Source organism: Strigops habroptila, chromosome 12 (assembly GCF_004027225.2).
Source record: "Strigops habroptila isolate Jane chromosome 12, bStrHab1.2.pri, whole genome shotgun sequence".
NCBI lineage: Eukaryota > Metazoa > Chordata > Aves > Psittaciformes > Psittacidae > Strigops > Strigops habroptila.
In genome coordinates this window covers 2671238-2698755 of record NC_044288.2, presented here as the reverse complement: position 1 = coordinate 2698755, position 27518 = coordinate 2671238, and the positions used below count along the sequence as shown (strand labels likewise).

The window sequence follows — 27518 nt, the reverse complement described above, 5'->3', positions numbered from 1 at the left end:
GAGCTGGTCCAGGCAGCGAACATAAGGCTGTGTGCAAGAGCTTGGTCTGCCTTAAAACTGTTACCAAAGGCTGCAGAGCTGAGTGTTGACCTTCAAGGTAGGAAGAAACTACTGTGTCTTCTGCATTTTGTGAGTGTGAGCGGGAGGAAAGGAGCTCTCAGCTGCTGTTTGCCATATCTGGGTTCGTAATCTGGAGATCTCTGCTGTGCTGGGGATGCTTCCTAGGCTGCTCAGGGCTTGTTGCTTCATTTTTGTTTTTCCTTCTAGTTTCAATGGCGATATTTCTGGGAATATTTAGCTCCAAAATATGCAGATTTTGCAATAATTACTCTGTTCTGACTCAAATGCTTTTCTGGAGAAACTGTTCTAAGTTATGAATTAGATTAACCCTTTGTACATGCCTTCCTGGCAAAACGAGAATTGCTTCTTTCTGTCTGCTTTCCTCATGGTGCAGCTACCGGTGCCCTTTGCTGCCTGGAAAGGTGAGAAGGGAAGTTGCTGATACAATGTGGGGTATAAGGAAAAAGTTAATAAGCACAGCGTCCCATCCTAGATGTTTCAATAAGCAGAGAAGGTCCCCTGGATGTCTTCCCATCTGTTTCTAATTGTATACATCCCTGTTTATCTCTGTGGGTCTCTCCCTTCCCATAGTATCCGAGGGTCTGACAGACATTAATGGATGACTCACAGCACATCTGTGTAATAAGGAAGTATCCCTGGTTTAGAAACAGGGACTAACGCGGCCCACAGATGATCTGACTTGCCCAGTTTCACACAGGAAATGTGTAGCTGAAGTGGGAATTGAACCCAAGTCACTGGAATTTAGTGCTGGATTGTCTTCTCCCCCAGCAGGTCCACAGCAACTCGGCAGATGTTGCATGTGTGAAATTGGTTTAAGAACCAAACACGTGAGTTGTGTTGGTAGGTGCAGGAGTTTGTAGTTTTGAAACGAAAAGCTGCTGCTTCTTAAAGAAAAAAAACCAACTTTTTTTTTATTATTTTAATGATTTGTTTTCTAACAATCAGTTGCCACTGAGAAAGAATAAAGCTCTGGGCCCCGAACATAAGAAGGACATGGAGCGAGTCCACAGAGATGCTGCGAGGGCTGGAGCAGCTCTGCTCTGGAGCCAGGCTGAGAGAGCTGGGATGGGGCAGCCTGGAGAAGAGAAGGCTCCTGAAGGGGAGACCTTAGAGCAGCTCCAGTGCCTAAAGGGGCTCCAGGAAACCTGGAGAGGGGCTTTGGACAAGGGCCTGGAGGAACAGGACAAGGGGAATGGCTTTAACCTGCCAGAGGGGAGATTGAGATGAGCTCTGAGGCAGAAGCTCTTCCCTGTGAGGGTGCTGAGGCGCTGGCACAGGGTGCCCAGAGAAGCTGTGTCTGCCCCATCCCTGGCAGTGTTCAAGGCCAGGTTGGACACAGGGGCTTGGAGCAACCTGCTCTAGTGGAAGGTGTCCCTGCCCGTGGCAGGGGTTGGAGCTGGATGAGCTTTAAGCTCCCTTCCAACCCTAAACATTTTATAATTCTAAGTAGTATGGAGGAACTGAGTGGTTTACTTCAAACTAAATGCAAAACTAAGGACTAAATACGAGCTTTGGAGGATGGGCTGCAGCACCTGCATGCTGATCCAAATACTCAATATCTGAGCTGACTTAAAATCCATGTGGGGGTGTGGAGCTGTTGCCTTGTCTGCTCTGCATCTGGCCATGGCTGACACCAGCCAGGCTGTGGTTTCCCTTGCAGCCTTGGCCAGGAGGAGGAATACCCCATGGCGATGTGTTTTCTATGAGCGTGCATGTCACCATCAGGATAAATGTGCCAGAGGAGGTGCATGCAGTCACCAAGGGCTTCTCCAGCTGTTGGGACTGAGTTTGTGTACTGTTTCGGTTACCAAGCAATCCTCTCCATCAGGGCACCTGATGTAAGTCCTGTGTGCTCACTGCTGAGATGGCATTTTAATGTATGCGCATTACGACTCCAACGGGCTATTTCTTTTACAGACTGAATTAAATCGTGAGCAAACAAAAGGGAGACACCATCAAAATTACAGACTACCAAGTCCACTGTAAGTAATCTCTGTTTTCTTCCCTCGTAATTTACCCTGGATGTGTGCACTGCTCTTTGCAGTGGACTCAACCTGGCAACAGAACTTGCATTTCTGTTTGGTTTGCTTTGCTTTTCTTTGATGTATTTGATAAACTTTTGCCTGGCTGTAGTAGCGGTTTGTATTACTGAGTCTAATTACAAGAGGTAATGACAGGAGATCTACTACTGCTGCCCACTGCTTGCATTGTAAATCCCTCTCAGTCATAAATCACTTTGAACGTCTAAGGTGTCATCTGCCCTGTTGTTCAAAGCTACAGTTGAGATCTGGTTGCAAAGACCATGATCTACAGGTAGCAGAATGCCCTTTGGCTTCCACCTCATACTTTGGCCATCGCATTATCTGCTTTTATAAAGCATGGAGTTGCAGGTTTTTTGTAAGAACTGAGGAACATAGTGAGTGTCTTTTCAGTGATGTTCCCACCAGGAGCTCAGGTGTCAGGTGCAGCCTCCAGCACTCCTCTTCCCACTTATGGGGAGTCTTAATCCCAAATCCAGTGCTAAAGAGCTTGTTTGGGTGGATGGCTGCATAGAGGTGCTGATAGTCCCAGGCACAGAGGGACCAACCTTGACACTGGTCAGCTCTTCCTCAAACTCTTTAGGTGGACTTAGTCGAGGTTTGGGATTGGGAGAGACTGTGTGCCTGGGCCTCTATGCAGGAATTCATTTCAGCTGTAATAAGGTAATTCAAAATACCAACACTTGTGACTTTCTAGAGGAGCATTTCTAATCATTTTATCTCAGGCTTTAGGGTAAAATTTTTGTCCCGTTAAAATCAGAAGGAATTTAGTCGTTGATCTCTTTCATCAGGGGGGCACTCTTTGTTTCTGTCACTGTGAAGAAAACAGGCATTTCTGTTCATGTTCTCTCCATTGCATCTCAAGTAAACCCCTAAGAAATGATGTCTGAATAGAAATGATAGCCGGAATCCCCAGATTCAGTGCCTGTACTTTGAATTTGGCCACAGACATGCAATGTTAGCAGCTGGAAACCATGTGCCATAAAATCCATGGGACTTTTTCCTTGAAGATTTGTCTCTAGGAGTGAGGTAGCATTTGGACTAACACAGTCCTGGGGGAATGGTTGGACTTGATGATCTTGAAGGTCTTTTCCAACCTAGTTGATTCTATGATTATGTGTTGTGCCAATGCCACGTGCTGCCTTGCTGCGTGTTAGCTGCTGTTGTGCTGTTCTACAGGGAGCCCAGTGCAGAGTGCCTGCAAAGTGAAAGTGGTAAGGAAAAACTAGTAGAGGCACAACATGACAGGGAGAAGAAGCTACTCAGGTCATGAGGGGGAGGAGATGAAAGTAAAAGCAGAAGGTGGGCCTTTTCTGAGAAGCAAAGGGGAGAACTGGTAAAACGTAATGAATATTAAAAGACTGAAGTCTGAAGATAGATTTTGACTGAGATGAAGAGAATAGAAACTGGAAGGACAATGAGGAAGAAAAGAAAAAGAGTAGGCTTTCCCACCAGCATTAGTCCCATTGCATTTCCAGAAGGAGCCAACAGGAAGCTGCCTGTGTGCACAGGAGCTCTGTGGAGCCTGACCCACACCAGCCCCCTGCCTCTGCCAGCTAGAGGGATCATCAGGCAAGAGGGAGAGCAGCAAGAACATGATCTCTTATCTGATGTAATGCAACGAGACACTCTTAGCTACCCTAGGCTGTATCTGAGCCAGGCAGAGTAGCATTAGGCATCTTGTTCCCTTCTTCTACCAAGCCTCTAAGTTCACAGGAAAGAAAGATGGGCAGAGACTTCTTAGCAGGGCCTGTTGTGATAGGACAAGGGGTGATGGTTTTAAACTAAAAGAGGGAGATTCAGGCTGGATGTGGGGAAGAAATTCTTTACAATGAGGGTGGTGAAACACTGGCACAGGTTGTCCAGAGAGGTGGTAGATGCACCATCCCTGGAGACATTCAAGGCCAGGCTAGATGTGATTCCCAGCAATCTGATTTAGTTGAAGGTGTCTCTGCTTATTGCAGGGGTTTGGACTAGATGACCTGTGAAGGTCCCTTCCAACCCAACCCAGTCTGCGATTCTATGACTTCATTTTTTTTCTGCCACTTTATTTTGCACTGTTGAATTTTCCTTGGGGATGTATCAATCTGGAGTAACTGCATCCAGACAGGAGGATGATCTCCTGCCATTCCCATTCCAGGGACCATTTCCAGTAATGTCAAAAATATGTGGAAAGTAGCATGGATGGTTTCAGAATGGCTGTGCTCAGTCCTGCAGGCAGCAGGTGTGCTTATTTGTTGACCAATGCTTTAAATGCTAACTTCTGTGCAGAATTCCTAACAAAATCAGCTGGGGCCCATGTGTTCATCAGAAGAGGCTGAGGATGGTCTGAACATTTGGAATGATAACTAATCATAGATTATAGAATCACAGCCTGGTTTGGGTTGGAAGGGACCTTAAAGCTCCTCTAGTTCCAACCCCCGGCTACAGGCAGGGACACCTTCCACTAGAGCAGGTTGCTCCAAGCCCCTGTGTCCAACCTGGCCTTGAACACTGCCAGGGATGGGGCAGCCACAGCTTCTCTGGGCACCCTGTGCCAGCGCCTCACCACCCTCACAGTAAAGAATTTCTTCCTTATATCTAGCTTAAATCTCCCATTTACATTTTAACCCATTTGCCCTTGTCCTATTACTACAGTCCCTCATGAAGAATCCCTCTCTGGCATCCTTGTAGGCCCTCTGTTAAATTACACTCCATGTCTCTCTTTTCTCATTGAATGTGGAGAGTCCACAGGGTTTAGGAATGAATAAGGAGTGGGTAGTCCTTGGAGGACTTAATTTTGAACACAACCAGCCTCTTCTGCTGGCTCTTCACTGTTTCTCTTCAAGATGAAGTTGGGTGATTGTGCAGCTAAAATTTCAGTCCCCCATTTTTCCCTGTTATGCTTCATCCCCATCCATGCACCCTTCCACTGTATGGGGCAGGATCAAAGGAGCAGGACTTTGACCCATTTCCCATAATTAAACCAATGCAATTCTGTCATAGCAAGGCACTGCACCCTAAGGCAGATAATAGCTTTGTAGAGAAGATGGTTCTTTTCTCATTGTAAATTACATGTATCAATTTTCTTTGCTTAAAAGCACCATCCTTATTTTCCTTAGGAGTATCCCACCAATTTTCTATTCCATCTCTTGGTGATGCTGCCTTATTTAAGTGGAATCAGAGTATTTCCTCCCTGTTTCAGTATTTGCTGACAAGGGAGGTAGGTTTAATAGAGCCTCCCGTTCAAATTCATTGTAAGAAGGGTTCCCATTTATAGACAGCCAGTTTTGACATCCCGCCTGTATGAAATACATGCTATACAAGTTGGGTTTACCATTGTTTGGTGACAAAAGGCAGGAAATTAAAGAGGCAGCATCTCAGTATAAGGGTGCATATGCTTTCTCTTTACCTGCTATTGTTGTAAATGACACTGAAGATTGTTGCAAGCTTAAGAGTGGGTTTTATGCAGAAAAGATTTGCGTTTTATTTGTCAGTGAATGTATGTGCTGCATTAGGCAGTGCTTTGTATTTAGTCAGCTTTACTGTGGCGTCTGTTTGGGAAGGAAATATAATTATAAAAACTGTAAACCCATCAATGTTAGCAGGAAATTAGAAGGAATTCAGGTTTAAAACCATTTTAATACATTTTTCAGAAGTGTCTGTGTTTCAAGTTACTGTCTTTGGTTACTGCTGCGGAGCCAGGTTATGTGTGCATTGAACTAAGTACGAGTCTCTGAGGTTTGACTTGGTACAATTGATGTTTAGATTACCATTAAAAGTAATGTCTCGTGAATGGCAGACATTCAGTCAGTGATCCTGAATTACTTTTGTGCAAAATATTTACTGTTACCCTCTATAGAAGTAGCAGCATTTCATTGCTTAAAGACAAATGCTGAAGTAATTTTTTCTGTTTGTTTTCTTTTGGATGTAATTACAGAAATGTGGGAAATACTTTTCCAAGACTTTTGAACTCAAAAGTGGAACAGAAGGAAGACACAGGGGGACACACACCGTTCAGTGTTATTTTCCTTGCCCAGGAAAAAAAAGATCATTGTGAGATGAGCACTAAAGTCTCAAGTTTTCAAAGGTTTGCATAACAAACAAGAGACACATTGTGGGTTGCATCTTGACTTTGAAGGCTTGCCACTGTCAACTGAAATAAAATGGCAAGGTTTAAAGCCTTAACCAAGTTCACAAGGAAAATATTTGGACTAAAAGTTTTGGAAAGTTTTCTCTCTTTGAAGTAGTTTGTCATGTGTTACCAATGTGAACTTTATTGACCTTGAAACATTTTTTTTTTTGAATCAAATAGCAACTAGTGACACTTTAGTAATATCTTAAATCAACAACCATCTCCTGGTGGCTCCAGCTCCGTAGCAAATGCAGGCAAAACAGGGAATCTACAGAAGAGACCTTTATTATTCGTAAATGAAGCCTGCCAAAACCTTCCCGAAATAGCATTCAAAGACCCTTTTAAGGTCATGGATCCTGAACAAAGCCAGAAGAGCACAAAAAAGGCTGAGGAAAGTCCAAGAAAGAGGCTTCCCAAAGGAGAGGCTTTCCAAGCCAGTATTTCATCCGCAGCTACGTACCAGGGCAGCTCTGCTCCTTCACAAGGAACCCCTCTCCGAGATATCATATCGCAGCAGCACTTTTCTGGTTCTTTGCCGATTCCAAGAGAGGAGTCTCAGGAGAAGACTGGACATCAGAAGCAGCCTAAGCCTTCCTCTTTTGAACATCCTCCCCACGTTTCGCAGCTTCAGCAGCACGCACTGTCACCAGCATTTATGTCTCCTGGGAAACCAGAGCATGTCCTTGAAGGTCCCACATGGCAGCTAGTTGATCCAGTAAGACCAGGCCCCTCTGGCTCCTTTTCATCACCCGGGCTTCACTCTCACCACGGCCAGCTCTTACCTTCCCATTCACCGATCATTCCTGGAGAGGACATGCCGTCCGTTCAAAAGGTCTATATCCCTCGCCCTTCACAGGTTTCCTTAAAACAAGCTGAGGAAGTGCACAAGAAGGAAAAGAAACCTCAGAAGCCAGGCAAATATATTTGCCAGTACTGCAGCAGGCCTTGTGCAAAGCCAAGTGTGCTCCAAAAACATATCAGGTCACACACGGGTGAGAGGCCATACCCTTGCATTCCATGTGGCTTTTCTTTTAAGACTAAGAGCAATTTGTATAAACATAGGAAATCTCATGCTCACCGAATAAAAGCTGGGCTGGCCTCGGGGATCGGAGCAGAGATGTATCCATCGAGCTTGGAAATGGAAAGGATTGGTGGGGAGGACTTTGAAGAGCCAACAGAAGGAGAAAGCACAGATTCGGAGGAGGAAACGGGTGCAATGTCAGGCCATTCAGTAGAGCTCTCACCCAGGCAGAAGCACACGCTCTTGTCCAGTAGTTTGCTGAGTGGAGGGAGTCAAGGCTCCAGCCATGACCGGTGTTCATTGTCTCATTCCAGTATGTCTCAGTCTCTTGAGGACAGCACCCAGTTTGCGGAGCCATCGTCAGACCATCCTCTGAGCCATAAATCTGAAGATACCCATACTATAAAGCAGAAGCTTGCACTCCGCTTGAGCGAACGGAAGAAGGTCATAGATGAACAAGCTTTCCTGAGCCCCGGGAGCAAAGGGAGTACCGAGTCAGGCTACTTCTCAAGATCAGAAAGTGCAGAGCAGCAGATCAGCCCACCAAATACTAATGCAAAATCTTATGCAGAAATCATTTTTGGGAAATGTGGTAGAATTGGGCAAAGGACTTCAGCGTTAGGTGCGAACACATCCCAGGGGTTTCCCCACCTGTCTAGTGAAGAGAAACCTAGTATGGTACCATTATCTGTGCCTAGAACACAGGTTATTGAACACATCACTAAGCTAATTACAATTAATGAAGCTGTTGTAGATACCAGTGAAATAGATAGTGTTAAGCCTAGAAGAAGCTCTCTATCTAGACGTAGCAGCATTGAATCTCCAAAGTCCGGTGTATATAGAGAGCCGTTTCAGTTTGATATCAAATCTGGTTCCAGTAGCCAGTTGGATGCAGCGAAAGTTTTGACATCCCACGGTGAAAAAATTAAGCCTGAACAATCATTGTTGTCACTTCAGCAATCCCACAGTGCCACAGAGACAGTGCCTCTCCTAAGAAGCCACTCAATGCCTTCTGCTGCATGCACTATAAGCTCCCCACATACCTTTAGAGGTAGCTATTCATTCGATGATCACATCATGGAGCCTGAAGTCTTAAGCCGCAGTCAAGCGTTTTCTTCCCATCCCCGAATGCTAAAACGACAACCAGCTATTGAGCTACCTTTGGGAGTAGAATATGTCTCAGAGGAGGTTAGCTCTGCGAGCAAAGAAACTGTTTCCAAACCTCCTGAGGAGCCTGAAACCAAGGAAAGCGATCTTACCAAAAAGTCTCGGAAGGGTCCGAAAGTTAAAGGGTTCATGTACGAGTGTAACGTATGTGGTGCTCGGTATAAGAAAAGGGACAATTATGAAGCCCATAAGAAATACTACTGTTCAGAGCTGCAGCTCTCAAAGCCTCGTTCTTCCACTTCCCATACCTCTTCAGAGACTGAGAAAAGTGTTGCGGATCCTGACACGTGGCCCCAGATGATGCATTACAAGCTAGGGAGCAGTTTGGAGCTTACCCCGCTCCGAAAGAGGCGAAAGGAAAAGAGTCTTGGTGACGACGAGGAGCCTCCAGCTTTCGAGCTGTCTGAGACTCCCTCCTCCAGTACTGCGCCAGGGGCTCAGTTTGCAAACCCAGCATCATCTGATGTCGCGTTAAACCTAACCCGTGAATCCATTAAGTCACCAGCAGATCCGGGTAAATCCGCACCTTCCGATGTCAGTGCCAGCTTCCATTCCAGGAATACCAAACCAGCTTCAAGTGCAGAGGGCAAAGAGAGAAGAACAACCTCAAAGGAGATCTCTGTTATCCAGCATACGAGCTCCTTTGAGAAGTCTGACTCTATCGAGCAAGTGAGCAGCTTGGAAGAAGACAAACCCCTGCCACAGTACTCGTCTCAGCCAACACCCCAGCACAGCCGACCGCCTCACTCCCTGCAGCCCAGGCTGGTACGCCAGCCCAACATCCAGGTCCCAGAGATTCTGGTCACAGAAGAGCCCGACAGACCAGAAACGGAGCCAGAGCCTCCTCCGAAAGAGCCAGAGAAAACAGAGGAATTTCAGTGGCCGCAGAGGAGCCAGACCCTTTCTCAGCTCCCAGCAGAGAAACTTCCACCAAAAAAGAAGAGGCTGCGGCTGGCAGAAATGGCTCAGTCCTCTGGAGAGTCCAGTTTTGAATCTGTCTCCCTCACCCGAAGCCCAAGTCAGGAAAGCAGCATATCCCATGGCTCCAGCCACTCTGTCTCCTTTGATCGTGAAGATCACAGCAAGTCAGAGTCAACGAGCCAGCCCTCCGAATCCCACCCAAAGCCTCCTGGTGTTGGCTCACATATGTTGATGGTACCAAGCCACCATCACCATTCCAGGGAAATGCGTAGATCTGCTTCTGAGCAGACACCGAATGTGTCCCATCCTTCCCAGATGTCAGAGACCCGCAGTAAATCATTTGACTACGGGAGCTTGTCATCCACTCCTGCCTCAACCCCTGGCCCCTCATCCTCCTCAGCTCCACAGGAGCGAAGGAAATGCTTTCTAGTTAGGCAAGCATCCCTCACTAGGCACCCAGAACATGATCCAGACTTGGCCCCAGGAGGCCGGCTGGAGACAGAAGATCCAATTCCTTCTTCAAGTAAATCTCCTTCAACAAGTTTGCCCCAGCAGCCGACATCTTCATCCCCTTTGCCCTCTCATGGTACTTACCCAAGTGAAAAGAGTCAGCCGAAAGACAGCCCTCAGCCAGCATACACCCAGCCATACACAGAAGCTCTGCAAGTTTTTCATCCCGTACCACAGCTAACGCTGCATGAAAAGCAGTTCATGTCCCCACAGGTTTCTATCTTTCCCTACCAGCACCTCCTGCCGCAGCCAGGGCAGTCTGCAGAGCTCTTTGCTGCACACACGATGTCTGACATCCTCTCTGCTCAGTTCACCATGCCTCAGATTCCTCCTTCCATATTTCAGACCCCACCACTGCCTCTCCCGCAAACGCTCATCCACCCAGGCCCGCTTCATATCACTCCTCCACTGATGTCTCACCCAGCCGAGGTGCCATTCAGGCAGCATCCTTCATTCCTGCCGGTGCATTACCCCGTCTCCTCACCAATCCCTTCAGCCTTTTTTCTGCCCCTTCAGTCTCAGTTTGCTCTCCAGTTGCCAGGTGAAGCTGGTGGACATTTACCGCCGATCAAATCCAGTTTATTTTCAACAGCGGGAGCCTCCACTCTTTCTCCATGCACGGAATATGACTCGGACAGTAGGTTGCATCCTCTGACCTGCACAACAAGTCCTTCAGTGACTGTATCCACATCTCAGCTCATTGTTCCTACACGGTCAGACCCAATGGTGTCACTTGTTGTCCCTGTTCGCATACAGACAAATATGCCATCCTATGGGAGTGCGATGTACACAACGCTGTCCCAGATTCTGGTCACTCAATCCCAGTGCAGTTCCTCTTCTATCGTACTCCCCAAATTTGATGATCATCAACCCAAGGGTACCCTGGTCTGTAGCACCGATGTTCATGGACTAGGTTTTGACCTGGCACAGATGATCACAGAGGATCAAAGAAGCATTTTCCAGAGCCCATATCTGAGAGTGCCCTTACCCTTACCAGAACGGAAAGGCTATATGCCACTCACCTCTCCATCAGACAGTGTACTTGGACTGGAAGGAGGCACGTCAACAGTTGGTGGAAGCAAAAGAATGCTCTCTCCAGCTGGTAGCTTGGAGCTGACCATGGAAACACAACAGCAGAAGAGAGTGAAAGAGGAGGAAGTGTCTGAAGCAGAAGAGAAGTTGGAAGTAGTGAAGCCACCCAGTGCAATAGAGGAAGGGAAAAAGCAGGATAAATCTCACTTGCTTGCAGAAAGCCAAGGCAGGGTCGAAGTTGAAACACCACCTAGTTTGTCCTCAGAGCAGTCAGAGCCAAAGGAAATCCCAAGTACTTTGCAGCAAGCTGTGTCCCATTCAGGTTCTCCAAGTTTTGAGGCACTGGAAGAGTATAAGCAGCCAGCTGGCAAGCAGTTCCTCAGCAAGGCACCTTTGCAACCCGTGAAGAAAGAAGACTCCAAAGAAGTGGTGGAGCAGTCTCCACCAAACCCTCCAAGCACTGCACCTCTGTCTGAGGTCACTCATAGTGCAATGAAGTCTCGAGAAGGTACAGATACGAAGAAGGTACTTCAGTTCCCCAGTCTCCACACAACCACTAATGTCAGTTGGTGCTATTTAAACTACATAAAGCCAAATCATATCCAGCAAGTTGATCGAAGGTCTTCAGTGTATGCCAGCTGGTGTATTAGCTTGTATAATCCTAACCTTCCAGGTATATCCACTAAAGCAGCCCTGTCCCTCCTGAGGTCCAAGCAGAAGGTGAGCAAGGAAACCTACACCATGGCTACTGCTCCACGTCCAGAGGCAGGCAGGCTTGTCCCGTCCAGCTCCAGGAAGCCAAAAATGACCGAGGTAATGCAATCCTATATATTTCTCCTCATCCATTTGGATTCATGGGAAGAGGGGGACGAGGGACGGGGAATTGCTATTCTTAGTTTAATAGGAGTTTATTCATCCCTCTCTCAATTTGGTAAGCACTTGTTCTCAATGAAACTTTTAGAATGAAGAAGCTAAAACCCACTGTTATATATAAAATAAAAGGCAAGCCTGCTCCAAGGCAATGTGCCATATTTCTGTTCTCCAGTTTCTACTTGCCTTGTAATCAAAAGAGCATGTAGGAATCACCACCGCACCATGAACTGCCACTGCTCAAGCACAAAGGATTAGACTTGATTTGCATTTGTCTTGATATTTCAAATAGCTTTACAACTTCTTTTTTTTTTTAATCGTTTTTTTTTTTTCTTTCCCTAACTGCTGTTATAATTCCCTACATTTTGCATGTTATAAATGAAAAAGGATTACCTTGGGGAAATGGGATTCTGTCTGGTTGTGCATCTACTGATCTCACATTAACGAACATGGAGAGGCATGCTTAAAAGTATTTAAAAATATTAAAGGGAGATTTGCAAGTGTATTTAGGCCCCCAAAGAAGCATAAAGGCATGCAGTGACATTTATAAAAGTGCCTCAGTAGGTTAGGCATGGAGTCTAGTTAAAACACCCGTGTCATTTGGTCGCTTTAGTTAATGTCCTTAGCTGTCTACCTGCTTTTGTGGGTATCTAAGGATATTTTAGACCTGGTCTTTAGAGTTGAGGGGAGCAAGGCAAACAGCTTCGCAGGGGCAGAGCTCACCAAAGACATTGGCCATAAAGGCACAGAAGTCTTTATGACACTTCTGGTAGCTGCCTAGTGTTATCTATCTCATTTTGAGGCCAGACTTTTCCCCTCTTGGTTAATGCTGAACCATACAGATCCCTTTAATCCAGATCATGTTCATGTAGATTAGCAAACAGAATTGCTCTAAAGATTTTGCAATTTGATATTCATCTCAAGTCAATTTATATCGATGGATTATTCATTTTATTTCTGTATCATGAAATGAATGCTAAATATTAAATTTATCATAATTGCTGCTGCAGCTGCTGCTTATAAGTACGTCTTAAAATACACAGTAGAGTCACTTTGACTCAATAAATCTTTATTTCTATTCAGCATTTCCATCATTCTTCTGCAGAAATCCAAAAGACAGAATTTCTAGGGACACAGGGGCAACAACCACACTAGCGCTTGATATTATGCACTCTTCTTCAAAGGATTTTATCTGAACGGTGTCGTACCATCCTTGATTCCATTCTCTAATAGAAGTGCCTGTGCTCCTCTGAGCTTTGCTCTTTGACATGGTGCTAAAGTGCACACCAAGCGTGTGCTTCAGAAATACAAGACCCTCATACTCTGAAGTTAAAGGTTTAAGCTCTAGACAGGAATGGTTCAGTCCTTAGTCATCAAAATACATAGTTCACTGCATGCATTTGCTCAAAAAACTCAAAAACGTTTTAGACAAAACTCTATAAGCTGACTGCTGGTGAAAGTTAAGGTTTTCATGGTACAATCTGCAAAAGAGTTTGTCCTGCCCTATTCACCTAGGAAATGGTGCAGCCTAAATGAAAATATTAATACCTGCTGCTTAAAGGAGTGAGACTTCCAAAAATTATGTTAATTGCAATGGAGATAAATTGACCTCATGCCAAGCAGAGAAATAACTTCTGACGAGATGATCAGTGGGAGTGAAATCCTCGGTTTAGTTTTTAAAGTACACATGACTGGCACAGATTAGCAAGGAGCATTGCCGGTTACTCAGGAAGATGCGATTAACAGGAGCTGCATAGAAGTAGTATCAGTCCAAGGTTGAAAGTTCAACCTTCAGATAACTCCGCTCTTAGCTATTTCCCTTAAATATTTTCTTCTTTATGTAACTATAAGTTGTCAGTTGACACAACAGAAAATGTAAAACAGCTCTAATATTTTGTATAATTATGCATGCAGCAAGCTACCAGCAAACAGTAGTACTGTGTATACTGTCTACGTACTTGGCTTGGTTTTTAAATTACCAGTGGGATTTATTGAGCAGATCAATTCTGAAGTGACTGTAGGCTCCAGCGTGCATGTAGGGATGGATGATTGCACTGTATCGGGCTTGCACACTTTGTAAATTAAACGAGATTGTAAAGGGGGATAGTAGTGACTGTATGATTTTGGCTCTCTCTGGTGCCTTTCATCTGTCTATGTTTTGTGCTTTCAAAAGTTGCAATAAATAAACCTCATGCTACATCTAGAAAGTCAATTGTTTTGTATTCCTCAGTAAATCAGGAGCTGAACTGGGAAGGTTATCACTAGTATTGTTACCAGCGTGTAGCTCATATCAGGAGGTGAAGTCACAACGGCCAAGGTTTCATCTTTGAAGGTGCTCAGTGTGTCACCTGCCACTGATTTCGTCCGTGCCCAGAGATACCAGCTTGAGACTGTTTCTGCTGTTAAATTGTAAAAATGGTTCCTGGGACTGTTCTGTCCTGGGCTGATATTCTTCTCCCAAGCAATTCCTGGGCACTTTTAGGGAGAAAGGACAGGGACCAAATCCAGGAGGCATCTAGGAAGGGTATGTGGGTCTGATGGTGCGGATGTGGGCTAATCTGTTCAAGCTGGATTTAAGGGCAAAGAGCAGTCCCGGGTACATTTAATGCTCTAAGGTGAGCTGCTGAAATTGCTGGGCAAATTGGAAATATTTAACCTCAGTTTTGCAAAGCTGCACCTGAGTGAGTCCATCTCTCCTCCTGCTGAGAATGATGGTGTTACCAGCAGCATGCTGCTGGGGAGCCTGGGTTATATCCCACCGAACTTTGCATGTCTCAGTTGAGCTAATCACTCTTTGGCTTCCCCTATAACCATGGGAGACAAAGAGGCACCTCTTGGGTGATTCATTCCCCTCTTAAGATAAATGTGTAAGGTGGGGCAGATGAATCACCCTTGAGAGCTGCCACTCTTTCCAGCAACTGCAGAGGCAAGGGTGACCAGCTCTCCTTTAGACTTCTGCCAGTTTGTTGGTTATGTTCAGACCAAAATCCCTCTAATAACCTTGGTCTCTCAAATGCCTTGAGTCTGTTTCCATTAATTGTATATAAAGGGAGGATATGAGTAACTTAGTTGCACTTGAAAGGTATTCTTGCACTTGTATAAAGGGTAACCTGGGTGAAAAGCAATCTGCTTTCCTCTTTTGGAGCTTTGAATACCCCTGTTATTTGTACTTTTACGTTGTAGGAGGGCAACATCCAGGTTTCACTCCAGGTGTGGAGAGCTCCCCTTGCATTGTACAAAGCTAGAGAAGCAGCTGTATATATGTCCATATACTGTAACAAAAAACATTAAACATGCCAGATGAGATGTCAGTGCATGACTTAAACCTTGGTCTAAACAAGGGGTGGCAATTTAAACAGTGGAAAAGCAGATTTTACCCTGGGAGCATCTGGGGAGGTTGAGGATTATTTTCTCCCTTTGGTTTTGTGGCTTTCTCTGTACTGCGCCCTTGGCAACAGGGTTTCAGGGAAAGGAAATCACCCGAAAGCTTTGACTGTCAAGTGATTTATATCACATTCAGATGGCTAAAGTCCAGAATTGTGCGAATGTGTGTATATGTGGGGGAAACCCAAAGGTTGAGGTTGAATATATGAGTTCTACAGATGCCTTCTCTCTAGACCTTAGTAGATGTATATATTAGAGGATTATCCAAGGACAGAGCAGTGGATTTGGGAACAGAGACCCATGGCTTCACCACACGCTCAGAGTGACCCAGCCAAGACACTTCTCTTTATGCCTCAGTTTTCCAGTTGGCAAGAGCTGGATAATATTGAACCATCATATACTAAGGGTGATTTAAAAACCTGTAAGCAGTCACAGTAAATATAACCAGCAGGGTTCAAAATCCAGAAGCAGAGGTCCTGTATGTTAAGAGGGTGTCCTAATTACTGCACTTAGCTGTCAGGAGCAGCATGTGCAGTAGGTTGCTGGCTCTTTCTGTGGCTGTTTGGTCTGTGTCTGTCTTAGAGTGATTTTTTATGTAATCATTGATTGTTTTGCTCTTTTGGGGAGATAGGTTCATTTGCCTTCGCTCCTTTCTAATGAAGGTCGAAAAGATATAACTAGAGCTGAGAAGGAAGAGGATAAAAGAGGAAAATCAGAAGAAGAGGCTCTTGTAACCAAAAGAGGAGAGCCAGTCCGGATCAAGATCTTTGAAGGAGGGTAAGTGTCTGCTTTTCTTTCTCTTTTTGTGTCACAGTTGGATAGGAGTTACTGATAACAATGATGGCAAGTCAGTGAAGGTGCTGTGTGGAGGTGAGCAGAAGTGGTGGATTTCAGCTTACTTTCTACAGCCACTGTAAAAACCTGGCCCTTGAGATCTGGAGATACTTCAGACCGCGTTAGTTTCCTTTTTTTTGAGTTGTCTTTACCTTAGCAAGCACCTCAATGTCTTTTCTGAGTGGGTGGTTGGGCAAAGACGGCTGAAGAACACAAATACATCTTCTAGTTGTCTCTGATGTGACAGAGGTGTACTCCAAATCTTCTCAATCTTTCCAGAGCCTTCTCCTGAAAATGATGTTCCCAATGGTTGTTACTATTATAAGGAGGATCTGGGGAGATCTTTTCTGAAACCTGGGTTTTGGTTGAGGGAGGAAAGAAGGATTATATTCATGTGAATAACCCACCCAACCAAAGTAGCTCAAACCAGAATGGATGCAAGCTCTAAATTTGATGTATGTCTGAATTCTCAGCTCCAGGTAATTCAGAGTACTGTTCAGTAATTCAGCATTGTTCTAATACTGCTGTTTATTGTCTCGAACATTAAAACCCAGCTAATAAGTAGTGCGTCTGTGGGGTACAATTAAAGTTCATCCTTCCTGTGTGTGGCAGAGGGGGGCAAAGAGCTGTAAGAAATCCCTACCAGGATTCATCAGTTCTGCTCTTGCCATTGGGTGGTCTTGGTTTTTGTATGTTGGAAAAAGGCTTTAATTAGACAATGGTTGTGTTTTTCTGTAGTTACCAGTTGATGTTTGCTTTTATTTCAAAGTATTTCATTAGTAGACGATCAAACTAGCAAACCAAAAGAGTAAAATAGTGCTTTGGGAAAGGAAACCTGCTTGTTTGTTCAGGAGAACTCACCTCCCACCCAGACGTAGGCACTGTGTGCCCAGCTCAGGTTTAGATGCTTGTCAGCAGTGAGTGGTGAATGCAAAGAGCCAAAGTAGTGGCAACCTGTAATGGTTATGAGCTGAAGTGATTTGAGGAGGGAGCCAGGCATGGCAAAGAAGCAACAGGCTGAGAAAAAGGTTTGATATGCTGCCATCACCCTCCTGTAGCAAATAGAACCTATGGGACTAACTGAACACTGGGTTTTATTGCCTTAAAGCCCATGAGAAGCCTCTGTTCCCCTTGACTGGGTTGGCCTGGAACTGCTGCCATTTCAGGGGACTCTTGGCCTCCTTCCTAAATGTGATTAAAGAGGCTCAGCATTAACATGAATGCAAATCACCCTGCCTCTTGCAGAGCAGGGGTTTTGGGTAGAGATGCAGTGGTGCTCAGTGCTAACTGCTCCCCAGCTGTCCCCACTGAGATAAGCCATGTCTCCACATCGTTGTGCTCACGTGGGGAGCCTGTCTGCATCCCTCAGCCCAGCACAACGGATGCGGAGCCACATTTGCTAAACGACAGAGACAAAATAAAGCAACTTTTCCAACATGTTCTGTATAAGCATCAGGGAATGCATTAGTCATCCTGAACGTATGCTTGTGTTTTATTTTAAAGTTCCTGTAGCACCGACTTACGGCCACCATCCTTCTGGATGTGAGACAGAATATAGTAGCTGTTTAATGCCAAGCACAGGCACTAATGTAACACAGCAGGTTGCAGAAACACGTTTTATAGCTAAATTACATGGCACATGCACTGCTAAGAGGTGAGGCAGGACAGGCACAGGCTGCTCTCCTGAGGTGCTTGGTGCATACCTGGTGGTCCATGCCTAGTTCCCACGAGGATTCTGATGTTGGATTGTTCAGCCTCAGCAGCTTGTGGCTGCAAGGATATTTTCTTGCAGTGAAGGAACATTCTTGCAGATGAATCCACAGGGTGCCTGGTGCTTTGTATAAGATAGTAATTGGATCTGACCCATCTCCTGGCCATATCTTGGGAAGGTTTCAGAAAAAGCACATCCATTCTCACGACATTATTTCACTGTCTTTTTTTTTTTTTCCGCCCCATAAAAATTTCCTCCTTGTCTCATTTTTTCCCCTTATTTATTGGTTTCACATGCTCTGCTGCTGGCTCTACCCATCCTTCCAGTGGGATTCAGTTGGTTTCAAATCTTTTGGAGCCATCCCATGCTTTGTTGCCTCAACCAAGAAGGGAGATTATAAAGTAATTCAAGTGTTCCCACAAAAGGTGAACTTGCTGCAGGCCTTTAGCTCCTTCTTCCCCTCAGTTTTTCTTTCAAGCTCTTTCCTTTCTCACTGCCATTTTCAACACTTGCTTTTCCCTCTGCGCAGTGTTCTTACTTCCTCAATCCCATAGCTGTCTTGCTGCCATTGCTACATTGCTTAGAGCACTGCCAGGGCACACTATGGTAGTTTCCTTTCTGCTGTCCAGCCTGCCAGCTAAAATCAGGTTTCTTGGCTTTCAGAGAAGACCAGAAAAGCCAGATTTCATCCTTTCATCATACCCACTGTCCATTTTTAAGGAACAAACCAATGAACCCCTCCAGAGGCTCTCTGCACATGCAGGGCAGCTTGACTTCCTTTGCAAAGTCTCTTTCATTTGAAGGTGTCTTCTCCCTAGCTATGGAAGCGGATGGTTGCTTTGCTTGTGTTTACCCACTGGGGAGTGTTTTGGAAACAGCAGCTGCAGACTGCTTAAGCCTTGACATACATTCATACCTGGGTTTAGGATCAAGACTTAGTAATACCATGCACTGGGTGTGCTCGAGCTCAGTCCCTTCCCTCATCACTTTTTCCATGAGGGCTGTCAGTTGGCCCCATGTGATGCAATCTCAGGATGTGGAGCGGTGGCCACTGGGGCTGTTAAGAGGACCTGGGTGGTGGAGATGTTCATCTCCTCTCGAGTTACCCAGCCATTTCAGCATCTGCCTCCTGTGGCCTCTTGTGAAGAAGAGGACCTGTGGTCCCTTTCTATTGTGTCTGTGGTTTCTTGGGTACCACAGGAGGGATGTGCATGGTTCTGCCTTGACTTTTCCACAGTTGACTGTAGACGGGATCCACAGAATTTTCTGTTGGGCTTCTGCTGAAAGAACAAATTCCTCTTAGAGAGCAAATCTAAAGATCACTCCATATGTCATTTCAGCAGTGTCTTTTTACTTGCAGTCCTGAAATTTCATAGGATTGGATATACCTCCATTGCAACCAGTGTTCACCTCCTGCCCCATGAGCATCCTGTGCACTTGATTGCAAAGGAGGTGGGGGGTCATTCTCCACACAAGCTGGATGCTGTGCATTCTCATTAGGTTGTGTTTGGGAGGGCCATGCCATTAAGCAGCCAGGTCAATGTTTGTACTCCTGAAGGAGCTAATAAAAATATCCATTGGACTTGTCCTGAGGGATGTTGTGGTGGTTTTGAGCAGTGAAAATGATCTTTGAAGGTCAAGCTGGCCAGCACTGCTCCAGGAGAAGTGCCGTGATTCCTAGGTGGCCCTGTGTCACCTTCATCAATCCACTGTGGTACTTTGGAGGCACCAGGCCCATTCTTAAATCTTACATCATGAAACTGTAGATTGGTATTGACCTGATTTAAGAGTGAGGTCTGTGATGGTATCATGGTCTTGTCAGGGAAATGTTGCCTGTTTACTGTGCATTAGCATTACCATGATGAAATCTGATAGTAGAGGAGTAGCTACAGTCAATATATGTTCTTCTATTTTCACAGCCAAACTCTCTGTGCTTTTATGGGGCCCATCAGTTGTCTTACTGCACTAGTTGATTACAACTAGTAGGGAAAGCAGTACCAAGATACAGAAGGTTGAAGACCACTAACCTTAACTTGACATCCCCAAACCAGTGTCACGTAAAATGGAAACTACATCAAAAAGAAAGCTGTCTTTTGAAAAACTGTTCCATTTTCTTCCCTCTTAGGGAAAAAACCCCTATGGCCACAAGACCTAAGTATCCTTGCATTCACACCTTAAAAAATACCTCCCCTTTACACCATCCCATGTGTACAAATGCACACACGAGCAAGAAGAACCCATGGTGATGTAATGTAGCGTGTCTGAATTTTAACTTTGAGATGCTCACAGTGCTGTTGTGACCCAGCCTGCTGTAGCCAGGTTTGGTCTGACATAGATATGAATCCAAGTCCTTGACTCTTTGTCCTCACCAATAAGTAACATAGAGTTGCAAGTTCACCAGCTGTGGGATGTTCTCAACTGGGGTCCTGAACCCCCACCTTAAATCACTGCTCCCTTGAGCCTGGGTGAAGAAGCTCCTTCTGCCTATTATCCTCTTATCACCATGTCCCAGTATTTTAAAGGGTGGCTACAAAGAAGACTGAGACTGCCTTTTTACAAGGAGTCATGTGGAAAAGATGGGGGATGATGGGCACAAGTTACTCCGGAGAAGAGGCTGGTGAACACAAGAGGAAAATTTTTTACAGTAAGAACAATCAGCCATTGGAATAATCCCCCCAAGGAAGTGATGGACTCCCCAGCACTGAACACTGTTAAGATTCAGCTAGACAGGGTGCTGGGACATCTAGTCTAGGTCATGCTTTGCCAAGAATAGTTGGACCAGATGATCCTTGAGGTCCCTCCAACCTGATATTCTATGGTTCTATGACACTACAGTACAAATAACTGGGGGATTATATGAGGTTTGAACATTGCATTCCCTAGAGAGCCCCAGCTGTGTTGCATTGCCCTTTGCATCCATGCAGCAGGGCTGCTTATGGATTTTTAGGCAGGAAGGAAGCCAATGGAGCTGTACATCTGCCTCACTTAGCCTGTCTAGTGAGAGACTTTCCCCTGGGTTGAAGGAAAATGGAGAAGCCTTGGGACTGTTTTGTCAGACTGGAACATGACTGCTAATTACTGGATGCTAAAGGAAAAAAACCTTTGGGGGGCCCATTAGCTGTATGCAAACCTCCCTTCCCCCAGCTCTCCTCCCAGTTGTTTCTGTTGTGGACTCATTGGGATCTGTGGTCGGCTTCTTTGGGGTGATCTCACTCCATTTCTATGACCGGCCACAGAAACTGCAGCTCCCACCACCCGCTGACACACACCTCATGGAAAATCCCTGGCACAGCAATGTGAGAGTTTTATTACCCTGGAGAAAGCCTCTCTGTTAAACAAGCAAAGTTTCTCAGCGTGTAACTCCAAACCCCTGCATCGGACCCGGTTCGTTCAGGGGATTTCCTTTCCTGCTTAGCTGAGTTCTAAGAATTCACCATGTTTATTTTGAAAGGAGCCATTTATCCCAAAGACACTCACTTGAGCATGAACATTAGCAGGAAAGGAAGTAGTATTAAATAGTAATATTTGATTCCGTACTGGGTATAAGTAAAGAATTCCTGTAATTTGCATTTTTAAGTGAAAGGGTTTTTCCTGATGCTGCTTTGCACTGAAGGGAGGAATTGGTGTTAAAACTTTTCCATTGGGGTTAGTGGTGCCAGACTGGCCACTCAGCATTAATTTGAGCATCTAGTGGGGTCTAGTTGGATTTCCCCTGTTTTGAGAAGTGCTGAGCAGGCATTGCTGTGCTCCATTTGGGCAGCCCTGTGGCTGCACAGCCCTTCTGAGAAGCTGGTTCTGCCTGTGCCAAGCTGCTCCCTGAAACATGATTTTCAAGTCTCAAGCATCAGCTTGTGCACAGGTGTTTATCCTGCTGCTGTAAAGGACCTTTAAAGAAATCGTGTTTCTTATACGTGGAATTTGTTGTTTGTTGCTTTGGATAGGGCTTTACAGCAAATGGAGAGGAGAGCTTTCATGCCACGGGCTTGGAGACTACAGATCTGAGAACGATTAAACCAGCTTGTGCTAGGGATGCTGGGCAAAGGGAAAGGGTTTTTTTTTTAATGCTCATATGAAATAAGACATGTGTCAGATGCAGGCAGCAAGCCAAGAATCCGCACCAGAGTAGCCAGTCTGCATTCGCCTCTGAGAGGTTGCCTTTCTGCTGGTCCATATGCATGGGGTTTGGGTATAGCCCAGAGGGTCGTGATGCTCACCAGAATCCATCCTTGCGGGTACTGGGGCTGTGCCCAGGCACTGTGTTCCATAAGAGGGGAAGGACGAGCCTCATTTCTCATGCCCATTAGAAGAACATAAGGTCTCTTTTGAGCACCATACGTTTACACTCTTTTTTTTTTATCATAGCACAAGCAAAGCACATTTTCTGCTTAAAAAGCCAACAATCCAAAGGAGACAAGACACAGGGTGGCAATTTAAGGAAGGGATGGATTTGTGAATTTTACCAAGGCTGACAAGATAAAAGGAGAAATTGTTTGAGGAGACAGGTTTGCAGGCAGCGAGAAAGGCTGCATGAAAGATCCACTCAAGAATAGCAGCAGAGGAAAATAACAACTAGAGAAAAGATATTCTCAAAATGAAAGGAATATGTGCTTTTTGCTTTGAAAATCGTTGCGTTCTTACATGCTTAAAAGCTAATATTAAAAACAGGTTCGATTTGACTTGAAGCAAATGCTTTTTTCTCCCCATAATATGTCTTCATGAAAATTTGGATTTTTTTCTGTTTGTTTTGTTTTGTTTTTTTTTTTTACTTTTAATTTTGGGTGTTATTAAAAAGCAATCTTTTTCCCTGGTAACTCGGGGAGGAGCCAAGCTGAAAAATCAGTTCTTTTCAGTGGTCTTTTCAGGGAAATCTTCTTTTGGATTGGAAGCATCGAGGTAGATGACAGGACACAGCACACAGAAGAAGAGGAAAGGGAGATGATTTACATAGATTCAATGCAAAGAGCAGCAAAGCAAAGGTGTAACTCACTTGACTCCAACTTTGGTCACCTCAGCCTATGCGCTTGCTTTGAGCTGTGTTAGATAAGAGCCGGTGTGTCTGGGAGAGCTGACAGATTTCCTTTCGGAGGGAAAGTGTGGGCCGGCTCTGTAACAGCGCCAGTTCCTGAACCTGCCACTCAGCAGATGGAGCTGCGTGCCAAGAGCTCTTGTTATAAGTAACCTTGTATAAAGTAGAAGTAACCTCGGGTTATTAACTTTAAAACAGGTTATTAGTTTCTGTTGGGAGCAGCTTCTGGTTGTAATGCTTTGCAACGCAACCAGTTCTGGTTGTAATGCACTACTGAAGCATCATGCAAGATGCCAAATGTTCTATCTTTATGACAGAGCTCAGGGCTTGAAGCGCTTTGTTTTTTCCTTGCTTTTATGACAGTACATGCAACCCGTGAGCTGCTACCTTCCCTGAACAGCTCTCAAAGGTCTGTGCAGTACAAATCAGCATCTTTCACATTCAACCTGCTCTTGGCTACCTCCTTTGCTTTCTCCCTATGGATGTGGGTACAAACACCACCATGAAATCCTGCATGTTTCGATCAAGTAAGTGTGGACCCACTCTCAGTTATCATCCCAACCCTGCTATTTGCAGCACGTGGACTCCTGTCTTCTTTGTGCTTTGGGTGTGGTGATGACTGACCATCCCTGCACCACCTCCACCTTGGCTTCGAAATGGAGGATGTCTCTTTGTGCCTGCAGCTCAGAGCTTTCCTTTAATACCAGCTGTGTTTGTGCTGAGCAGTTCCTGAACATTCTGTTCCGTGGTCTCCTGAACATATCCCAGGGACAGCCAGTGTGCTGGTGAGAGCAGAGAAGTGACTTGGGGATGGTGGGCTCGTGACTCACCATGACTCTTGGATAAGTCATCCTCTGTACTCTTCAATTTCCTTCTTTGTGAGAGGGGACGCACAAACTCACCTACTGCTAAGCTTGATTTTATTATGCTTTTAAAATGTCTTAATATTCCTCAGTGGGAATTGTTAATGTTTCCTGTCCTGAACATCTCGTCACTTCACTTGACAAATTGGGCTCATTCTGCAGCTAATTCCTGTTTTCCCAGGAAATCTGACAAACACAGAAGGATTTAGGCTAGGTTGTTGTTTGGTTTTCTTTCTTATGTTTGCCTGCTTGCTTTCTTGCCATGTCCTGCTGGCAGCACTCGTGGTGCAGCTTGATGCTAAGTTCCCACAGAAAATTATTAAAGAATCTGTCCCATCTGACCTTGTGTGGGATGCTCAGCTTTCTGCAGGGATTTCTTTCCTCTGAAGTTATGATCCCTGTAAGCATCCAGCCAGCCAGCCCAGGGGCTTCCCCAGTGTGACCTTGCTATGGTGGGGCAGAGGCTGAGTGTGGTCCTTGGGTTGAGGATGTTGCTCTTCCTGAGCCCAGCATCCCCAGTGAGGTTTTCCCAGCCTCTCATTCCACTCACCGTGACTTTTATCTTCTCTGTATTACACAAAGACAAGAATTCCTATTTGCTTTCAGTTCAAATCATGAAAAATACAGATTTAATAAACAGTATCAAGCAACAAAATGTCTCTGCTCCCTTGCACAAGTGCCTGAGGTACCTGGCTAGGGCAAAAAAAGTGTATGGGGCTGAGAGGGGGAGAAGATAAAGGTGGGGAGGATGACACTGTCATCCCAGGTGGGCAGAGTCTGAGGATGTAACCTGTGTGCTGGCATGTGTTTTATACCAAAGAGTTACAAAACAAAATGGACAAACAGCATTTGGACCAAAAAGTGCCAGTGAGTGTTGCATAGATCCAGGGCTGTTGGCAGAGCAGAGATGTGCATGAGAGATAGGAGAAGACGTGACATCTAAGAACAGAAGAAAGGACAGAAAGAGTATTTCACAGTGCCTTGATCACACAGATGAGGGGAAGCCAGTAGAAAGGAAGAGTGTGATTTCATCAGACAGACAATTTAGGCAGCTGAATAGGGATGGAGAGAGGCAGAAATTGGTTAGAAGGTAAGATGTTATCCAAGCAGGAGAAGGCGAAGCTGGAAGATCTGAGCTCTCATAACAAAGATGAGGGTGTGGGATGGAGAGAAAAATGGTACAAGCTGCTGGCAGCAAAGAAGTGAAGAGAGGTTGAGGGTCAGAGATGATCTCAGGATAAGGAAAATGACACACTCAGGAATGGGTACATGCAGGTACCATGTGTGTATGCATTTCCAAGGTTGTATATGTCCTCAGTTTCTTGAAAGTAAGCATTTCTTTGCAGTTTAATAAAAGGCAAGCTGGACACTTTCTGTTGACAGGGGTTTGAAAACGATAATGTAAAAGGATCTGTGTGCAGTCCTGAAATAAGTCCGTGATCACCTGATCTGTCCTTCTGCATCTTGGATTCACAGGCATGACACAATGTCTTATTCTGAGCTGCTGTTCAATATGGGCCAAATGTCTGGAATAATAAGCTCTCCCTGTTAGCAGACTATTTTATGGGCTTGTGGCAAACATCAAGATTACAGGGTTTTGATTTTATTGATTCAGTGACACAATCTCTCCAATTAGTTTGGTGGAAAATCTGAGAAGGTAAACGTTTTTACCAGCCTTATTTAGGATTAGCCAGTTCTTAACATCTGCATATCTAGGCAGCCTGTCCTATGCAGAAGTGTAATTTATAGAGGCCCTTTAATAGATTCCAAGTACTGTGCAATCAATTAGAAACCTGATGTTCCAATAGACAGACTCAGACCTGACTGCCTAATAGTCCATCCATATTCCACGAGGTAAATGGCAGCAAGATGACTCTGAGAATATAATTCTGAACTGGCTTTTGGGGACTTCCTTTTCTGACCCTTTCTAACGATGAAAACATTACTTGTGAGGAGACAGGTCTCTTCTCAAGGAAGATGTTAGTCCGATTGCTGTTTGGTGGGTTTTCCCAAATGTAGCAGTTAATTTTCAATTCTCTTTAGTATTGACTACCATCTGTTGAATCCTAGATAGATGATAGATGGGATGTGAAATTATTTGGAACATTCTGCATGCTGGAAATCATGGAGGTCTGAGAGCAAAATGTGCCTAAACTCTATTTTCAAAACATGACATGCGTTTGGGAGCATGAATCCTAGGAAATCTGCCCACTGACCAGGTATTTCACCTGGAGAAGGTCCATGTCCTGAGGCTGGGAATTAAGCACTCCCCACCCCCAGTTTGGATTCCAGATTTTACTTTTGGAAAAGTTTTACTTTTTCTGCATAATTTAGAAGTGAGCCCACAAGTCAGACCAATGGTGAGAATGCTTGTAAGAAATGAGTAAAGCCTGTGACAGCCTTAAGAAATGACACTTAAGTGAGAGCCAGACTCTGCATTTAAGAAAGATTTTCCAGTTCTTCCCTATTTGTTGCTGGAAGGAGAGTGGCTCAGCTCATGTGCTTTGTCCTGATGTAGCCCATGATGTAACTGGATCATTGGTGGTTATGAGTATCAGTGTTCATCTGCACAGCAGAGGGACATGCAGTGCTGTGGAAGAAAGGTGAGATCATTCCTTCTCATGGGATGCTGCTGGGCTTGCTCGAGGTTGGAGAGGTTTAAGAGGCTGTGGGACATGGCAAGAGCAGATGGAAAGAAGACCAGCAGGACGGATCTGACTGCAAGGATGTTGTGGGCAGGGCTGCATAGCAGCTTTTTTTCTTCACGTACTCCATCTTCCCAAGTTGGTTTTCATTATTTAAAAATTGTATTTCCAGCTTTTGTATGATAAAATCTGTTTACCTATGGTTCAGTTTTAGTCTTTTTTTGAGGAGGTGCTCACTAAGGACATGGTGCAGGCAGATGCATCTGAAACCTGTAGCCAATCTGAGTCCCGTGATCTCTGGATCATGAAGTGTTCTAAGGCAGCTGCCAGCCCAGCTCTGTTTCTCCAGGATGGAGGAGTGGGAAAAGCTGTGATTACTCACTGCAAGCGTTTAAAGTCATTTCCTGGTCCTGAAGGACCTGCTGCTGCTTGGGCAGTTACACAGAACCAATTGAATGAAAAGGGATGGTGGAATGCAGTGTCCCTCTTTAGAACCATGTGAGAAATTGATGCCAATGTGTTGAAAAAACAGAATGCAGACTGGCTGTAACTGCATGCTGCTTTACATGTAGTACTCAGACAAAAGGCAACGTTACCTAATAAGATATTTTTGCTGCTCTGTTTTGCTGCTTGTGCTACTGTTGAGATAAGATTGAAGAATTAAGAACTGGAAGCAGGGGAGATTACAGGCAGGGTCCTGGCTAACTGTCCTGATGATGTTCACCTGCTATCTCTGCATAGGCATTCAGTCTCTTGGAAGTTCATGTGTTTCTGAATGCCTGGCTGCTCTTATCTCTCTACTTTATTCAGGACATGGTATGTCAAACATAGGGGAATAATCAGATGCACATAGCAAAGCTTTTATAAAGCTTTCTGGTTTGTGGGTGCTTTGGGTTCTTGTAGACCCTGGACAGGACTGAACTGGTTTGTGTAACTCTTGCTTGGGTGAGCAGCACAGTAGCGGTGCTTTCAAAGAGAAGATATTCCTTGCAGATGTTTTGGATCAGCAATTCAAGCAGCAGTTTTCAACGTTTGTGGATTTCTTGCCATTCTTATTTAAACAAACTATTTGATGGCAGAATTCTGTGGTTTTCAAGGTTGCAAGAGGCTGAGCACTTACACTGCTCTTCTGAGATTCAGCTGTATGTATTTCAGTCCCCTTACAAGACCAAGGAAGGCTTCCAAGCATGGGTTTGTCTGCAGAGTGTTGGTCTGAAGAGTGCCAGAGCAGCCTGCGCCTGCAAGCTGGTTTTGATAAAATAAGAACCTTTCCCAAATGTGAACTGAGCAAAGCCCTTTC

At 45.0% G+C, this 27518-nt stretch overlaps 1 protein-coding gene across 4 annotated transcripts in view; it reads left to right on the top strand.

Annotated features, from left to right (window-relative positions):
- The window catches only part of HIVEP3 (HIVEP zinc finger 3), a 255393-nt gene that overhangs the window by 182350 nt on the left and 45525 nt on the right, over window positions 1-27518 (top strand). For all 4 annotated transcript variants that reach the window (XM_030504573.1, XM_030504575.1, XM_030504574.1 and 1 more), the window contains 3 exons: window positions 1999-2063; window positions 6040-11698; window positions 15771-15916. In XM_030504573.1, the coding sequence (XP_030360433.1) occupies window positions 6584-11698; window positions 15771-15916 (5261 nt within the window). In that variant the 5' untranslated portion in view covers window positions 1999-2063; window positions 6040-6583. The remainder of the gene's footprint in view (window positions 1-1998; window positions 2064-6039; window positions 11699-15770; window positions 15917-27518) is intronic.